Here is an 18,404-nt window from a genome sequence, read left to right on the forward strand (position 1 = left end):
ACATCCATCTTTTAAGAACCAGGTGGATCTGCAGGACTGACAGATGAAGGATGGAGACGTGTCTTTGATTCTGAACAATGTGACGATTAATGACACTGGAACATACGAGTGTGTTGTCATTCCCAGAGGCAGGCCGAAGCCCATCAGCACCTACCTTAATGTTGTTCCTCCAGGTGAGTGAGTAGAGTTGAGTGTGTGTGTGATCAGAGGTGAAGCTGCTTCCTGGTTGTTGATGTTTGTTTCTAAAGATGTTGTTGATGAGACTTTGTAGAAAGCAGCTGGTCTGAGTGATTGGCAGGAATTATGTTTAAGGAAATATTAATAGTAACAGCGATGTCAGTAATATTCAGTCAGGCATGCCTTTATCAGGTTTGTACATGTGGTCTGAGCCAGTTTAAACTTGTTAATATAGCATCAGCAAATTTGAGGTCAAGTGTGTCAAATAAGCCAAAAGATATAGACCAAAAACAAATGTCCATTATAGGGGACATAAATGAATAGGATGGTTCTCAGGAGGATATTTTACACGTGCTTATTTTAATGGAGTTTGGCCACAAGCAGGATTCTGACAGAAACATGCAGGCAACCACGAGCGCTATATGAGAAAATTGTAGTTATTTGCGATATGTGTTTATTTTTGTAATTTTTTGTGATCCATTTACATCCTCTCAATATTTTATGGGGGCAGTGATATTGCGCCCTCCAATGACGAGCATGCTGAGAGATGCAGAGTACTTGTTGGTCCTTTAGCCTTCACTCTGGAGTCCATCTCATCCCAAACCATCTTGATTGGACATCAGACCCAAGTACAGATTTTATCTGGTCTAAAGTCCATTCCTTGAGTTTCTTGGCCCAAACAAATCTCTTCTGCTTGTTTCTTTTCCTTAGTCGTGGTCAGTGTTGGGGAGTAACGGAATACATATACTGCCGTTATGTATTTAAAATACAAAATATGAGTAACTGTATTCCCTTACACTTACCGTTTAAAAAGGTGGTATTTAGAATACAGTTACTTTGTTGAAATAAATGGATTACACGGCGGTACTTCCCTGTTTCATATTGCGGCGGGTCAGGATTGTTTGGGTTTGTTTGACAGCTACGTAATGTTGTTCCAGGCGGCAGCGTTACGGTTGCCATGGTTACAGAGTGACGCTCTCTCTCTGCGTGTTTCCTGGGTGAGTGAGCGCCTTTTTGTTGTTGTGCTAAGCTAATAGGCTAATAGACAGAATGCTACAGGCATAACTCTAAAGAATGTAGCCTGATGGGCAGTGTAGTCCGTGCTGCAGGGAGAATGGACTACCATACCCGTTATGTGTCTGTGAGCGAGGGAGGGAGGGAGAGAAAGGAAAAGTCCGAGCTGTCATGGAGCAAAAACGGGAGCTGGAAGCATGTAAATATAATAATAACCACTGCAGCCAAGAAGAGTGCCTGACGAGCCCATTTGTAAGTAAGCTATTAAGACTCAACTGTACACTGTGTTCCTGTTTTCCTCCGGAAAAAATAAGTTCCGTTGGAGCAGTGTTTCAACGCCTCTCTCTGTCTCCCGCAAGCAAAGTTGACCCAGACAACAAAGTAAAGCTAGTTTTCGGCTACCAGCTCGACACGGAACCCAACGTATTAGCCAGATGTCCCTTTACTAAGTTTCGGAGCCGCGGACCTTCAGTAACAGTAATAAATCACAGCAATAGTACATTCACGTAGTTGTAAACAGCATGATAATATATTAAGTAATCCAAAGTATTCAGAATACGTTACTCTCATTGAGTAACTGTCACGGTTCGGCATGGCGGACCGTGGGGATATGGGGAATGAGGAGGACCAGTCGCGGTGCTCTGTGTATAAACAGTGCGTTTATTTACAGTGAATGGAATAATGACAATAAATCCCCTGTGATTTCCCCTGACTCCCGTGTCGTGTCTCAGTGCTCTCCGCTCCCGTGTCTCAGCACTCCGCGTGCTGGCTGCTGTCTGGCGCTCCACACTTCTCCTGGGGACACAAATAGAGGCAGCCGTCAGGACACATACAACCGCGGGCGGGCGGGCACACACACACACACACACACACACACACACACACACACACACACACACACACACACACTAACTAAACTGGAAAACTAACGTGGAGTCTAACGCAATGATCCCGCGTCGGTGGGAGCTCCAAGACTCTCTTAAGTAGCTCCCCCGACGAGGCCTGATCCGCAGCAGGTGTGTGGCTTCGGGTGTGGCCAGTCCCCTAGCAGGGCCACACCCACCAGGCCTGAAGGCGCCTATAAACGAGTGCTCAGACACACAGCCACCCACACACACACATATGTACAAGCATAGAGAAGGGGGAGCAACACCAAAAATACATAATAATATAATAGGTCCATGACTGCCCAGGGGTCCTGGGTCACCCAGTCCCAGGACCCTGACAGTAACGTAACGGAATACGTTACAGAATACATTTTGGGGCATGTATTCAGTATTCTGTAGTGGAATACATTTTAAAAGTAACCTTCCCAACACTGGTCGTGGTTTCTTAGCAGCTATTTGAACATAAAGGCCTGATTCAACAGTCTTCTCTGAAGAAGTGATGTAGAGATGTGTCTGCTACTGGAGCTCTATGTGACATTTATCTGGGCTCTGATATGAGGTGCAGTTAACTTGGGATTTTTGAGGCTGGTGACCCAGATGAATTTATCTTCAGCTGCAGAGGTGTCTCTTGGTCTTCCTTTCCTGGGGCGGTGCTCATGTGAGCCAGTTTCATCGTAGCACTTGATGGTTTTTGTAACTGCACTTCAGTCAAACTTTTAGAAATTTTCCAGACTGACTGACCTTCCTTTGTTAAAGTAATGATGGAGGTGACTACACGTGACTACATCATGAAGCTCGCTGACAGAGAGAAGGCCAATGGTTTATGGTGCTGTCAATAAAGCAAAAGGTGGCTACTCTGTAATATAAAATATAAAACATATTTAGAGTTATTATTCTCTCTTATTCTTTGGCACATAATTCCATATCTCTTGCTTCATATATTCATATCATCAGTTTATATCTACAATGTAGAAAGTAGTAAAGATAAAGAAAATATATTAAATGAAAAGGTGTGTCAAACCTCTTGGTAGGACTGGTAGTGTATATATTTTGTTTAGAAGTTGTTTTTATATCATTTTGTTTCGTTTTGTTTTTCTTTACCGTACAAATTTTCTTCCTGCTATTCTGCAGTCACTCCAGTAGGTAACGCTAAAGTAACATTGGTACTGTAAGCTGATTGGCAAACAACCATTATGAACTAGACGAAGAAGAAATGGAGTAGCTGGAGGAGCAGATCTCAGTGGGAATTTTCAGTTTGATCACGTCCTCAGTCTGTATTTCAAACTGGGAAAGTCAGAGCAGCTTCATGAATCTCAAGTTAACAATCCGAGATGGAGGCGGGGAATGTACCTGTAGTAAAACTGTAAATCTTTTAAATCTGTTTCCCACTGTGGTGTATTTTAGACTTGCTAAATAATCGGTGCACAGAGCACTGACCAAACTCTAATATGAACAACCTGCAGTCATGGTTTTACCTGCAACAAGGCTAGCATTGCACCGCTCTGCTACTGACCAATGAATGGCTCTAGCTTGCAAAGTAGTAAATGAAAACCTTCACAGTGCGAGCGAGTCGCAAGGGTCTTTCTCAGCCTTCCGAGTGCAATGAAATGCATCACAACACATAACATCCGGAAGTGTTTGATCAAACCTTCCCGTTACCCCAACTGTGATGGCTGCCGAAATATATATCGCGTTTTGGTGGACTTGTCTGGTTGCCTTCGTCTGTGCAGGTTAAATTTAGTTATTATAAAGTCAAACATGTTGTAAAGCTGCTGTTTTAAACTGGCCGGTACTTTATTCTGGGCTAAATATGATGAAAGAGTGACTCGGTTACTGGCACCCCCGGTGGCACCTTCAGATGCCACACCTTAGACGATCTTTTTCAATAATGGTTTAACGAGTTATGTTGAATTTAACTCCAGAGTTTCCATGAAGGTGTCTGTCTCTAGATCAGCTCGTTAACAGATGCTGAACACATTTCCTGGTTCAGAGTTGTAGCCACTAAAATTGCTCTATGACGCAGTCTTACGGGAATGTCCGTGAACGGATTTAGCGATACAGGAAGTGTACGAATGATTTGCTGTCGCATTAATCTCTTCTTCTTTTTGAAACGCTTTTGCATTTTACTGTGAGACGCTGCAATTCCTGAGTTACCACAGGAAAAACAACCTCTGCTGGGCCTTCTCTTGAATAGCCTATTAGCCTTTATCCCATTTCTGCCTACTGTAGTCGGCTCAGCGTGGTTTTTAGAGTTTTCCATTGGGTGGTAGTACCTGATAACGGGCACTTTTTAGTAACTGGTTAATTGCTTTTACCACGACTTAATGTTTCAATATTAAATACGATAAATTCTGTAATAATCGGCCTTGTGCCACAGGCCTTCAAGCTGGCAGTAGGTAAACCTTTACTTAGAAAACGCAACGTCTTGGATCATTATCGGTCAATTGCCAACCTTCCATATATCTCAATTATTACTGTCTTTTGTCCCTTGGTCACAGCACATGCGTTCCCCTCCCTGAGCCTGGCTCTGCTGGAGGTTTCTTCCTGTTAAAAGGGAGTTTTTCCTTCACACTGTCACCAAAGTGCTTGCTCATAGGGGGTCATATGATTGTTTACTAAGCTGTTCTCGATTGTAATGGAAAAAGAGTCGAGCTGAGTCATACAGTGTTGAGCTGATCCAACTAGGAACTAATGAAAAATGCTTTAAATATGTGTAAGGACTAGTTCCTCTAAGAGGTGGATCCTGGTAATCTGAAGTGATTCACAGTTTATACTGTATTGTTGAGAGGCTGGAAAGTGGAGTGTTGACAGTCTGTGACTGTACCATTGAAAGCAACTGGTCCACCTACTGTCTTTAGGAGAACTTGATTGTTCCTGGTCAGACCAGTGACAGTGGTGTCATCTGCAAACTTCAGGAGTTTCACAGATGGATCTCCTGAGGTGCAGTCATTAGTGTAGAGACAGAAGACCAGTGGCAAGAGAACACACCTCTGGTGAAGCCCACTGTTGATGGTCTGTGTGCATGATGTGAATCTTGAATCTTGAGGTAGCTGGTAGTAGAGATGGCACGATACCACTTTTTTATGTCCGATACCGATATCATAAATTTGGATATCTGCCGATACCGATATGAATCCGATATAGTGTGTTTTTTAATCAATGAAACTGTTTTTTTAATATCTTGCTGCATTTTGTATAAGTTCATACTCAAGTTTAAATAAACAACAACACTAAAGCTATTCTGTTATACCTGTATGTAAAAAATACACTGCGCCCAAAATATTTCACAGTTCAGCAATACTGATCAATCTAATGAACTTAAACCTACTACCTTCTCCATTCCTTTTGTGTGTGTATGTGCCCCCCTCACCGCGATTGGCTGCTGTAGAAGTTAAAAATCATACTTTGACCTTTAACCTTTCTGCCCTGTGTTGTTTCCTCTTTCAGACCAGGCAAACATAACAGCTAAGGTTGGACAGGAGAACATCACTCTGACATGTCGAGCTCCAAACAACAAAACCATCAGAGCCGTAAAGTGGAGCAGAGCTGACCTGGGAGATGAATATGTGCTTTTGTACCGGAATGAGCAATTGGATCCAGGCAACCAGCATCCATCTTTTAGGAACCGGGTGGATCTGCAGGACAGACAGATGAAAAATGGAAACGTGTCTCTGGTTCTGAAGAATGTGATGATTAATGATGCTGGCACATATGAGTGTCGTATTCTCCAGACAGGAACAGGTTTGCAGCTCATCAACATCATCCACCTTCATGTTGATCCTCCAGGTGAGTGAGTAGAGTTGAGTGTGTGTGTGATCGAGGTGAAGCTGCTTCCTGGTTGTTGATGTTTGTTTCTAAAGATGTTGTTGATGAGACTTTGTAGAAAGCAGCTGGTCTGAGTGATGTGATCAGAGTGCAGTAGATAATGTCTGACAGCAGTTTGAAGAGGAAATGGATTCTGTTCTGTTCTTCACTCATCACCTACCTGACAGCTGACACCTCACACCTGTTTCTCACCTGCAGGTCAGACAGGAGGAGACACAGAGGATGGAGGGAAGGAGGCAGGATCTGTTGGACTGAAAGTTGGTCTGATAGTTTTTGCTCTTCTTGTTGTTGTTGTTGCTGCTGCTGGATTTTTGATCTACAGAAAACATGAAAAAACAAAGAGTCAGGATCCGTACAAGCCTCCTGCTGAACTGGAGCCTGTTTGAAACGTCTGGGGTTTTTTTAGCAGCTGAAATTAGAGTCTCATGCTGATCCTGACTTTCGAGGACAGGCATCAGTCAGCTGTCAGTGTAGTTAAGTTGTTATACTTGTTTGTTTGTTTTTTTTTTTTGTTTGCTTTGTTTGGAACAGTATTAGCTATTAGGTTGTTTTAGCTTTCAAGTTAGTTTTGATTCTTAAACAGTGTTATTTACACTTTTGCCTTTTTTATATGTGGAACATTCAGGAAGCCTGATCAGTGATATTCAACGGAAAAGATTCAGTTTCTGTTTGTAAGGTCAGACTCACAGACTGATCCTTATGTTTAGATGTTACACAATAATTACAGAAACTGACTGACAACACAACCACAACACAAAGTGCTCAGGGTCCATTTATCAGCTAGAACTGAGTGACTGAATAATCTGATATTATTATGAAACCAAAGAGAAATGTGTTACATGGAGCTGCAGAGTCACATGTTTCCTCCTCTGATCTATGAAGCCTTAACTTGTTCCTCCATGAAGGAGACTCTTCAGTTTACACATGTCAAGATTATTTATTAATTATTTTTGTATACACATTTGTTTATCAATAAAGTTTTACTCTATTGAGTAAAACGTTATTAAAAGTTTGAATGTTTCCCCATGTAGTGTTACTCTACAAGGTTTTTCTTTGCCTCCTGTGGCTGTAAACATTTTCTGACCTGCTGTTTGAGTGTGTGCAGATCTCACCTTTAATGTAACGACATGAACATTTATACATTTAGCCTGACATTATTAAAACCTAAGCTCCATGTAAGCTCAGTAGCGCCACCTCTCAGTGTTAGGAGGTAAATGACAGAGCTGAAACCCTGGCTGTTCATGAGATATGAGTATGAGGTGTGTTACTGAGCACAACACTGTACACAGTTTTGTGCATTAACATCTTTGTGCCCACAATATGGAACAATCGTGTTAAATTTCTGCCATGTTAATGAGAAGAGCTACAAGTTGATTTGTCTTTTGCAGTGATTAAACGTTCATATTTCATGATACATTTTCTAGGCGAGCTAGCCTCTGTGCTAAAAAAAAAAGCATGCTTTCTTCTGTAATGTGTCTGCCTGACCAGAACCTATTCTGTTTATATCCATATAATAAACAAACTCTAAAAGATAAACAAACTTTGTCTGTTGTTTTCTACACACCACAGATTTCAGACATTATGAGCATGGGTAGTTCAAGGAGCTTGGAAAGAAAAGCGTCTTCTTTAGACGTCTTCAAGCAACTTAGTCCAGACACTTTTCTTTCTGAGCTCCCTAGAACCCTAACCCTCCCTAAACTACGATGACCTGGATGACTGAGAACCTTCACAGACTGAGCATGGGTACAATATGAGCACCTTGAGGCAACTGTTGTTGTGATTTGGCGCTATATAAATAAAATTGAATTGAATTGAATATTAACAACTGAGCACATCTGTAAACTGAACAAACTTCCAGTGATGAAACAGATGGAACCAGGAATAAACTTAGACTCAAACTGAGCAGAAAATTTGATCATCTTAAAGAACTCATGAAAACATAGATGAAACATGGATAAAAAAGATGAGTACATTTATAATTAGTTCTTCCTGCACTGTTCTAAAACAAAAGTGAGGCCTTTTTCACATGAAAAAGAAAGTAAGATCATCAGGAAGAAACCAGGATTAAACAAAAAATCTGACAGTACTAGCACCTGTCAAGATGAAATATGGAAAAAGAAAGTATTTTTAATGCTGATTATGTTTATTAAATATGTTCTGTAAATGTTATATTCTTCAGTTTGTTTCAGAAGTGTTTCAGCATTTTCAAGAAATACCCTAAACAGTCTGTTTCATGACCTTTCTTATTTACTCTTATATAAACGAAGCCAATATATACTCACAGTTCAATAAACACATAGTGTTCAACATTAATTTCTTATTTTATGTCAAATGTATCGTTTAAGCATCACTGATGATTTGCTTGTAACAATGTTAGTATGTAAAGTCCAACATCTCCCTCTAGTGGCCATATATAAGCCATGTGTGAATCATAGTTTTCCAGTTCGTCATTATCTGAAACAGTCACAGCAAAGTGTGAAGTGGAGGGAATAAGAATCAGCACGTCTAACGCTCTGACGAGTTGCTGCCCCAAGTGGAGTTTAAGTATCTCAGGATGTTGTCTATGAGTGACGGGAAAGTGGAGCACTACATTTCACTGAAAGACATATTGGAGTCTGTGGTGCTGAAGGGGAAGCTGAGTGTAAAAGCAAAGCTGGTGATTGTAGTTCTTGAAAGAATAAAGTCACATATCCAAGCAGCAGCAATGAATTTCCTTCAAAGATTGGCTTGGTTCTACCTTAGAGATAAGGTGAGGATCTCGGTCATTTAAGATGGATCTGGAGCAAAGCCACTGCTTATTCACATTAAAAGAAGCCAATTGAGCTGCTTTGGACATTTAACTATGATGACTTCTGGGCGAGGAGTTTGAGGGAAATCCTACTGGGAAAAGGCTCCAGGTCTGATGCAGAACTCACTGGAGAGATTCCTGGTTGAGGTGGCCGGAATGAGGAAAGTCTGGGCCTCTCTGTTTAGGCTACTGCCCTCTTAACTCAAAACTCTAGTAATGTTACCTTAGTGTCACTGCTAGTATATATTAAATATAAAAAATATTTTTTCCCAGACTTTCATGTTTAACCAACTGGCTAACATTTCAGTAGATCACATACTTAAAGAATGCATTGTGATACTGAAAGAAAAAAAGCAACAAGAAATTTTGAGGTTGAAGTTTAAGTTTATTAGGAGATGCGGACGCTCCGTATGATATTCCTGCACTATCATCACCGATGATCTGGTTGTATGCATGTTAGTGTTTAAAGTCCAACATCTCCCTCTAGTGGCCATATATGAACCATGTGTGAGGATGGTGTTAATGTAAAATGTGAATCATAGTGTTCCAGTCAGTCATCAGTGTGTCTCTGCACAGCTGTAATTAAAATGTGTTCAGAGGGCCTCAGTGTCTGAATGGTTCCAGTTCAGCTCCATAACAGCAGCGTCCCTGGTTTGATTCCTGTGTTTCAGCTCATATCTGCCTCTCTCACTGAGGGGGACGTAACTACATGGACATGGATTTGTTCATGAAGCAAGCTACAGATCACTGAGAGCAGACTGAATACTTGACAACTGAAAAAGCAGGATATTACAGAGTGTTTTTTTTTTCTTTATACCAAGTAAACTTTAGGTCCCCACCTCTGTGTTTGAACCAATAGAAAGCTGGTGCTCAGAGGAAGAGGGCGGGCTTTACTTGGTGTCAGTGACAGAAATGAAAAAAAGCTCAAATGAGTGAGAAGGACGATGAAGGAAACATCTGTGCTGTGTCTGCTCTGTAAGTAGAATCTCTGTGTTTGTTTGAATTCTTGTACTTTGACTGTCTGCTCTCCTGATAACTGATGATGGAGGAGAAGACATGAAAAACAAATCAGGCTGAATTCAAGTTCAAAACACCACGAGGACCAACTGCAGGTCTGAAGAGGAATATGTTCTGTATAATCACAGTGTAGTCAGTAATTATAATTATAATGATATATTTAAGAGCTGTTTTTTTATACTGAGGAGTTTAAACTCTATACATTTATGTCAGTTACAAACAAAATTTTCTGGAAAGTTTTACATGCTGTGAAAATGGTAATAAGACGCAGAGTCAAGGAGGCCATTTACGTGAAAAGGGAAAGACCATCTCTGAATCGAGGAGGGGGCCTAAGGGTACATCTGTCACCATCTTACAATGCTGTGATTGCAGCCATTCCCCAACTCTCTGTGAATGGTACTCATTGCCATTGATCAGTGAGAATTTGCATAATTATGATTAAGGAACTGACCTCACAGCCCATTGTTCCTTCAGTGGGCTGGTTTCAGTCATTATGCAAATATACTGTTTATAAGATTTGGGAAACCTGCAGTCAGCTGAGACTGAAGAAGTCACTTGAGTGACGAATCGTTACTTCCACAAAACTCTACGTCCAGATGAACAGATTCAACTTTTGGAGATAAAACGCAAAGGTTTGTAAATTACATTAAAAACTACATAGTGTCTGTACATTTCCTCTACAGTCCAACGACATGTTTGGTTTACTGGTGATTCTAAACTGCCTGTAGGTGTGACTGTAGTCTGTGATGGACTGATGAGCTTATATCTCTCTATACAACAACTGTGATTATCTCCAGCAGTCCCTCTATCTTTAATCAGATAAATGTTTCATCAGGATGGATCGATTAACCAAATGTATAGAAACATGTTGCATCAAATAGAAAATAAGCAGATATTTCATAGAGTTATCAGTTTGTGTGTTTGTCAGCTGTTTGTGTGGAGTTGTTCTTTATGTTCACCTCAAATCAACCTGAGTGTCATTTCTCTTTAGTTCTGATCTCACTGCTGAGCTGCACAACAAACCAAGGTCAGTAACCTTCTTCTGTCACAGTTTAAACCTGATAAATACTCACTGATATGACCTGATTGGGTTCATATTTCACAATGTAAAGTCTAACAGATCATCAGTTTTTCATTTTAACCCTCACAGCTCGTCTGACTGTGAGTCCCAGCAGCTCTCAGTTCTTTGAAGGAGACTTTGTGTCTCTGAGCTGTGAGGAGGACGACAGCTCTGCTGGATGGACTCTGAGGAGAAACACAAGCAAACCAAACATCACTCAGTGTGGAGATGGGTGGGGAAAACCAGCTGGTTCTTCTTGTAACATTGATGTTTTCCCTCATGACAGTGGAGTTTACTGGTGTGAGTCCAGCGAGGGTCCCATCAGTAACATGGTTAACCTGACAGTCACTGGTAAGCTGAGTGTGTGGAGTTAGTGTTGATGAAGCTGTGTGTAAATGGATGAAATGCTGTAGTTTGTCTCTGTGTTGAGGTGGATCAGTGATCCTGCAGAGTCCTGTCCTCCCTGTGATGGAGGGAGATGACGTCACTCTGCTCTGTAAAACAAAGACCACTCCCTCCAACCTCCCAGCTGCTTTCTATAAAGATGGCTCCCTCATCAGGAAGCAGCCTACAGGTCACATGACCATCCAGCATGTTTCCAGGTCTGATGAAGGCCTCTACAAGTGTGACATCAGCGGTCATGGAGAGTCTCCATCCAGCTGGATCACTGTCACAGGTGACACACTCACCTGTCTGTGTTTCTGCAGCTTTCAACATTCACAATGTGACGACAACTTAATGACTGTGTTTGCTTTATTTTAGACAAACTCACCACCACACCTCCTCCTACATCCACACCTCCACCTGGATCCACCTCTACTACTGTTCTCTCAGCGTTGTCATGTGTTGGATCAGTCTGTGTTGTGGTTCTACTGGTGTTACTGGTTCTCCTGAGGAGACGACATGCCCACAGGAAACCTGAAGGTGAGACAGATTTCCTGAGTTTGAGCTGTTCAATAATATAGGTATGTATTGGGTTTAGATGTTTTTTAGATTTACATTCTACTGTATACTAATGCAAGAAATTCTTGTTACACATTACAAAGCTAAAATTACTTTAATTACTTACTTCTGTGTTTTTAAATTAAACATTAATTTATAATATTTTTCTGTCTTATCTCACTTTTTATTTGTTTAAGCAGATCAAGCTGGGAAAGATGAGATTACATACAGTGACATTAGAGTAACACATCGCCAACGACAACAACCAATAAGCCATAACAAAGGTAATACTGAGTGCTTTGATCTGGGCTGGCTGTTGATGTTTGCAATATTATTGTATACAAGGCAACTTTATTTTTCTAAAATGTGAATATTTTAGAGACATATTGTCCTTTCTGTATTGTGGAGATATCCATAAATTCCAAGGACATCATAACAAATAAAGCATTAAAAACTGACTAAATATATTAGCCAGCCATGGTGTTTGCATTGATGCCTGATGACATAACACCTTTGAGATCTGTGTTATCACTGTAAACATGTTTGTCAGTGTATTTGTTTTACTAGTATTACTGTATTTACTAGCACAGTGTTTATTTAATCACTTGTAATAAACGTTAGAAATAAATAAACGCTAGAAAGAGATTCAATTCAAATTCAAAGAAACAGGCACTGTGATGTCATTTACTGGAGACAAAAAGTGACCATAATCAGATGAGAGGATGGAGTGCTAAGTTATCAGCTAATGCTGCCTGTCTTTAGTCAACAAATCACATCCACAGACCCATAGATGTATGTTAACTTGTGCTGAATAATGTCCAAATATCCAGAAAAAAACATCCACAAAAAACACGACATAGACTTTTTGGATGATCTATTAGTACAACCGATCATATATCGATTCATATCATTTGTCAGACAATTTGATTAAAATGCCACAAAACATTTTACTGGGGGTTTAAGGGGACTGCAGACAGGAGCTTTTTAAAGTAACTGATCAACTTATATATCTGCTGAATAGTTAGACTTGCTTCTAGGTAGACTTTGAAACAACTTTACAGTGTGGATCACTTTGGGAATAAGATATTAATTAAAAAAATAAAATTTTCCCCCTTTTTCTATTTTTTTCACCTTAGAAAACAAATACAGAATTTAAACCAAGGGAAGCATTTCAGAGGTTTTGCTCTTCATTTATTTGCTTTTCACTGTGTTTAAGTCAAATGTATAACTTGAAAACTTCTACTGAGTAACTTTGTTTCAAATAAATAAAAATAAAATTGCAGTGACACATATGTTACATGTAGCACCAATGGACGAATGAGAGTTGCACTCACACAGTGTGCAGGTTGACAGATCCTTTTATCCCTCCGATGGCACTGTGACACATTCAGCTATGTTCAATTAAGCTCACATGCACATCCAGGTCCAAACTATAAGGGTAGTTTGTGTGCTACTCTCTTAGAACAGTCTGTGGTTAATGGTATGTAATAGCTATATTGCTTTTGTTAACTTTACCTAATATTCAATACAGTTTTTCAAAGCAAGCTGCACTCATACACACATTTTAACACTGAGACATGCTATGAATAGTAGATACTTTAAATAAAAACAACAATACCTTGAGTTCCATAGGTGAGAAGTTATTAACCTCTGAGGAGTATCAATAGTCCTTCCATGACTGAAACAAGAACTGCTGCTTGTACTAGTACACCCCACATCTTATAAAGAGTAATTTCACACGTCTAAATTTAACATGGAGGAACATGCATGAACTGACATTAAGGTTATTCAGAAAGGCAAGAGTAATTTAACTTATCTAAAAAATCTGTTTTGCTGACAGTCATTATGAAATTGGTCAACATTCTGACTTATAAAATATTTATTTATTTATTTTTTTTAAAGTAATCATAAAAGATATTACATACAAAGTTTAGTACTTCTATCAAACTGAACAATTTAAATCATTTTTGTCTTTACCTAAAGGTTTACCAATTCATGATGTTTTACTCATTTTCCTTATGAAAAATCTAACAACTTGATTATGTTTATCCAATTTGAATGTTAGTCTTTAAAGTTGCAGTTGTGTGCTGATTGTTGTTCTTTGTATGTTAGACTGTGTGTTTGTGGTTTGTGATTAACAGAAGTTAACAGTGCTGCAGTTGTCCAACAATCCAATCCTGTTTCTCATCAACAATAAAAAGTTTTTACACAGATGTAAAGAGAAAGAAGAACGAAGATGAAGTGAACTTACTTCAGTGTTACTTACCTCACCTTATTTTTGTATCATCAATATTTGAATTTACATTTAATTTGGTATTGTCCTTTGTGTATGTTTGACTGTGCAGAAGACGATCCAGCTGTAATCTACTCAGGAGTGAGACATGACAACATCAGTTATGAACAAATTGTCATCACAGACAAGCAAGAGAAATCAAAGATCAGAGGTACAGCTGCTCTTCTTTGTCTCCATCTTGGTTTACTTTGACACACAGACACTGAGGCTTTGGTTTAGCAGGGTCAGGTTTCCCTCTGTTAGTCATGCTAACATCTTCTAATTAGCATAAGGCTGATGAAAATACAATGAGCTTTATAGGTTAATACAGTTTATTGGCTGGACACACATTTTCACACCACACACAAAATCCCACACTTTCTGGAAAATACATTCAATAGGATAACTGTATTAATCACAAAATTATAATTAATTCAAACAAGATAATAGTTTCATGTAAAATTATTTGTTCTCATAAGATCATCCATCCATCATTTTTTACTACTTATGTAGGTGCAGATCACAGAGGCAACAGCCTAAACAGAGATGTTCATAGCTCTGCTCTGCAGCTCTTCTGGGCAAAAGTCGCTGCATTCCCAATCAGCTGAAAGACATTTTCTGTCTGACAGATTGTATAACCAGCATTTAATGGTACAGTCCCTCAGCAATGGAGGTACAGAAAATGGTCCACTCAGACTCATGGGTGGCTTCATGTGTTATTAACTGTATTTGGACTCAAAATGAACAACCCAGCAAATGACTGAATTATGTTCAACAAGTTTATTTACAAAGCTTAAAGAACAACCTCTTGAGGCTGGGGACAGGACAGGTCGGTGAGACTGATTAAGAACATAGTGTGACTACTGCAGTTTTGCTCATTGCTTACTTGGTATTTCTTAACAGAGTGGTGGAGGGTGGTAGGTGAGTAAAGCAGGCAAATCTATGTCTCTTTCTTTCCATAAATTACAAGGTGCATCACACAGAAGGTGATATTTTTATTTATTTAAAAAAGACATCAGTACAAGAAAAAACTTAAAAAACAAACAAAAAAAACCCAAATGGGAGCTAGTCACAGAAGTTGTCTCGTAGCGTTTTGTGGGAGAAACGTTTCGTCACTCATCCAAGTGACTTCTTCAGTCTCAGCTGACTGCAGGTTTCCCCAATCTTATAAACAGTACATTTGCATAATGACTGAAACCAGCCCACTGAAGGAACAATGGGCTGGGAGCTCAGTTCCTTGATCATTAATATGCAAATTCCCATGACCACTGACCAAAACCCACTGATCAAATCCAAGTGATCAATGGCCATGAGTACCATTCACAGAGAGTTGGGGAATGGCTGCAATCACAGCATTGTAAGATGGTGACAGATGTACCCTTAGGCCCCCTCCTCGATTCAGAGATGGTCTTTCCCTTTTCACGTAAATGGCCTCCTTGACTCCGCGCTCAAACCAGCGTTCCTCCCTGTCCAGGATGTGTACATCCTCATCGTTGAAAGAGTGTCCACTGGCCTGTAGGTGTAAATAAACTGCAGAGTCCTGGCCTGACGAGGTTGCTCTTCTGTGTTGTGCCATCCGCTTCGCCAGAGGTTGTTTAGTTTCCCCGATGTATAAATCCTGGCAATCCTACTGGCACTTAACAGCGTACACTATGTTACTCTGTTTGTGTCAGGGGACCCGATCCTTGGGGTGGACCAGTTTTTGGTGCAGCGTGTTTTGGGGGTTTAAAAGCCACAGAGACCCGGTGTTTAGAAAAAATGTGTCTCAGCTCATCCACTCCTGACACATACGGGATCACTAAGGATTCAACTGACAACTGCTACTTAAGGGACCAGTTGTCCTTGCAGCCCGATTCAGAGAGGGAGTGGCAGGAGTGCTGCATTCAATGTCTACACTAATTTCTGTTGGAATTAATAAAGTCTTGCAAAAAACATTTTTTTCTGTTTCTGGCAGGACCTTGGGTAGGTTTACTGGAGGTTGCAGCTAGGCTGCTTGTGGCCCGTTGGCTGCTGTAGATGATGTGGTGCTGTCTTGGTTGACACACCTCTGCAACATAGCCCAGAGGTCTGGATTAGTGCCCCTGGATTTACAGCCTAGAGTGGGGGTTCCCCTTTTTAAGAGAGCAGTCCATGAATAGGAGTCTTTTAGTTAAACCTTGGATTCAAGATGAACAGTGTGTTTTTTTTCCCTGGTTGCTAAACACTGGACCAGCTCTTTGTCCCCTTGAGAATATCCCAGGGAGCTTCTGTTTAGAGTTTTGTCCCAGTGAGCAACACTTAATAAATAGCAGACTTGTGCTTGTGTTTCTGGAGGACATCTAAAGAGAGACTGACTGAACAGACCAATCAGTCAGTTCCCAATTTCTATTTTTATTTTAAATTCTGTGTGGAAACCACAGAAGTTACTTCCTCTTGCTGATTCCAGATAATGGTAGTCTGATACTGATGACTCTAACCACTTGTCTTCTGCTTTGGGCAGTAACAGTGTTCGTGTTGTGAGAACGAGTTTGCTTGTTGCTCTGTGGTAAAATGTGTCAGGCTATCTGAAAGAAGACAGCAGCTTTGTGGTCGTCTGTCTTCCTTTTTTACAAACATCCCCCCAAAGTTCTTTGTGGTTACTGTGTTTCACAGCAGAGCTGCTAAGAAGCTGTTAGAAAAAAACACAGTGATAATCAGCTGCTCTTTATAAAATTGATCACTTAATCTCTTTATAATCAAAATAAAAACTGTTTGCCATAGCTGCAGTGCAGCAAAAATGACATAACTGTAGTTTTAACATCAGTGTTTTACTCTGCAGAGTGCAATTCAGCTACAATCTACTCAGAAGTGATAGCAGGCGACGTCTGCCATGGACTGAAAACCACCAGATCAAAGAGGCCCAAAGGTACAGGTGCACTTTAACTTTGTACAGCGCTGAGCAAACCACGTCTTCACTGAAGCTCAGTAAATCTCATCTCTGTCAGAAAGGAAACTGTAAGTTTGTTTGAACTGTTTGTGTTTGTGTTCACACTTTAAACCAGAGCCAGACACCATCTACTCTTTACTGAAGTAGTCCACCAGTCCAACCACGTCCAGCTGCTGGTCTCTAACTGGTCCCACCAGCACCTCAGACCAGAGGACATCTATAGATTTTCACTGAGATAATTCAAAAATAACATTCTATTTTAACTAGCTTTAAATGTTTTTTATGGCAAATGAGAATATAAATATGTTAATATGATTCATAACTCTATTATTATTTAAACTTTATTCGTGTTTGTTGGTTCCTGCAGTGGGAAATTATTTTCTGCATAAATAAACCTCCTTCTAGTGTGTTTTTAGTGTTTTTCTCACGTGGTCGTGGGCTTAAAAATATGTGAAATGGAAAATGTGACTTGTTTGGTTGTGGCTAATCGATGCACACCTCCTTGAATGCAGAGAAGACTGAACAACCGCAGGCTGAAAACTGCACAGAAACACTTCACCACGTGTTTTGCACGTTTGAGGCTGAAGAGTTTATTTAATTTTATTTTTTTATTTCACTGAGAACCAAGCAGCTGCTTTTTACATGGCAAAAATATTTATGTTTAATTATGTTTGAAAATTTACTAAAAAAAATATGCTAAAAATTTTCAGGTAGCAGCTTCTCAGCAGAGAGATGTTTTTAAGTCTGATATTTTATGTCTGATAAACTACAAGTAACTCAGACTAACTTCCTGCAGCATCACATTTCCTGTTTAACCTCTCACAGAACATTAAAATGACCACAAGTACCTATCAAATCTATTTCCATCTACTGGTTGATCTGCTTCATTAATGACATCAGTTTAAAGCCACGAGCGAGACAGGGCTACTTCTTTAACTGTTTTCAAAGCGGAAGATAAGACAAAGACTTTGTGTTCAAACTGCAGCACAAAGCAAAGACTGAGCAGGTTTGGTTTGTTTAAGGCGGCTAACACTCAGAGGCCTGAAATAACAACAGGAAATGAAAGAGACGAGCACCACAAACACCTGAATAAGAAGACCGACTTTTAACCAGTGACTCTGACTGAACGTCAAACAGACTGAGAGTTACAGTCGTTAAGATGTGAGCTCACTGTTTGTTGCAGGAGATATTTCTCCTCACAAACAGCAGCAAACATGAAACACATGGATCACAAAAAAGATTTAAAATTGAAAGGTTTAAAAGTAGAAATAAAGGCTGTCAATATTTTAATTTTTAACAGGGATGTTGATGAGTGAATGAATTTAAAATCAGAAAAAAAAGAGGAAATTTCACATTTTCTAAATTTAATTATTGCTAATCATCAAGTCTGGTTCTGCTGCTTCCTGTTAAAAACTAGTTCTTCTTTCCACAGTCACAAACTGATGCTCACAAAGCATTTTATGATTGGTGGGCTTTTCCCTTAATGTTTATGGACTTTAAAATTTAAGGCACCTAGA

The 18,404-nt window shown here is 39.9% G+C and overlaps 2 protein-coding genes across 2 annotated transcripts; both read left to right on the forward strand.

Annotated features, from left to right (window-relative positions):
- The first annotated feature begins 3,706 nt into the window (after positions 1-3,706).
- Positions 3,707-7,408, forward strand: LOC134624742 (programmed cell death 1 ligand 1-like). The gene is made up of 3 exons (XM_063469757.1): positions 3,707-3,808; positions 5,526-5,864; positions 6,102-7,408. The coding sequence occupies exons 1-3, from the start codon at positions 3,748-3,750 to the stop codon at positions 6,287-6,289; spliced, it is 588 nt and encodes a 195-aa protein (XP_063325827.1). The 5' UTR covers positions 3,707-3,747; the 3' UTR covers positions 6,290-7,408.
- A 2,554-nt stretch (positions 7,409-9,962) lies between these two features.
- LOC134618012 (low affinity immunoglobulin gamma Fc region receptor II-like) lies at positions 9,963-17,252 on the forward strand. Its single transcript, XM_063463171.2, has 8 exons — positions 9,963-10,104; positions 10,859-11,119; positions 11,199-11,444; positions 11,531-11,692; positions 11,911-11,994; positions 14,056-14,154; positions 16,780-16,866; positions 17,003-17,252. The coding sequence occupies exons 1-8, from the start codon at positions 9,963-9,965 to the stop codon at positions 17,032-17,034; spliced, it is 1,113 nt and encodes a 370-aa protein (XP_063319241.2). The 3' UTR covers positions 17,035-17,252.
- The last annotated feature ends 1,152 nt before the right edge of the window (positions 17,253-18,404 follow it).

The sequence above is a fragment of the Pelmatolapia mariae genome, linkage group LG3_W (assembly GCF_036321145.2).
Source record: "Pelmatolapia mariae isolate MD_Pm_ZW linkage group LG3_W, Pm_UMD_F_2, whole genome shotgun sequence".
In the NCBI taxonomy this organism is placed as follows: Eukaryota; Metazoa; Chordata; class Actinopteri; order Cichliformes; family Cichlidae; genus Pelmatolapia; species Pelmatolapia mariae.

Bases quoted from the DNA above. Each gene is read 5' to 3' on its own strand.
- LOC134618012 (XM_063463171.2), top strand. From the start codon at position 9,963: ATGGTAATAAGACGCAGAGTCAAGGAGGCCATTTACGTGAAAAGGGAA. The intron at 11,445-11,530 runs GTGACACACTCA...GCTTTATTTTAG, and splicing joins CAGCTGGATCACTGTCACAG to ACAAACTCACCACCACACCT. The intron at 11,995-14,055 runs GTAATACTGAGT...TTGACTGTGCAG, and splicing joins ACCAATAAGCCATAACAAAG to AAGACGATCCAGCTGTAATC.
- LOC134624742 (XM_063469757.1), top strand. From the start codon at position 3,748: ATGGCTGCCGAAATATATATCGCGTTTTGGTGGACTTGTCTGGTTGCC. The intron at 3,809-5,525 runs GTTAAATTTAGT...TTCCTCTTTCAG, and splicing joins GGTTGCCTTCGTCTGTGCAG to ACCAGGCAAACATAACAGCT. The intron at 5,865-6,101 runs GTGAGTGAGTAG...TCTCACCTGCAG, and splicing joins CCTTCATGTTGATCCTCCAG to GTCAGACAGGAGGAGACACA.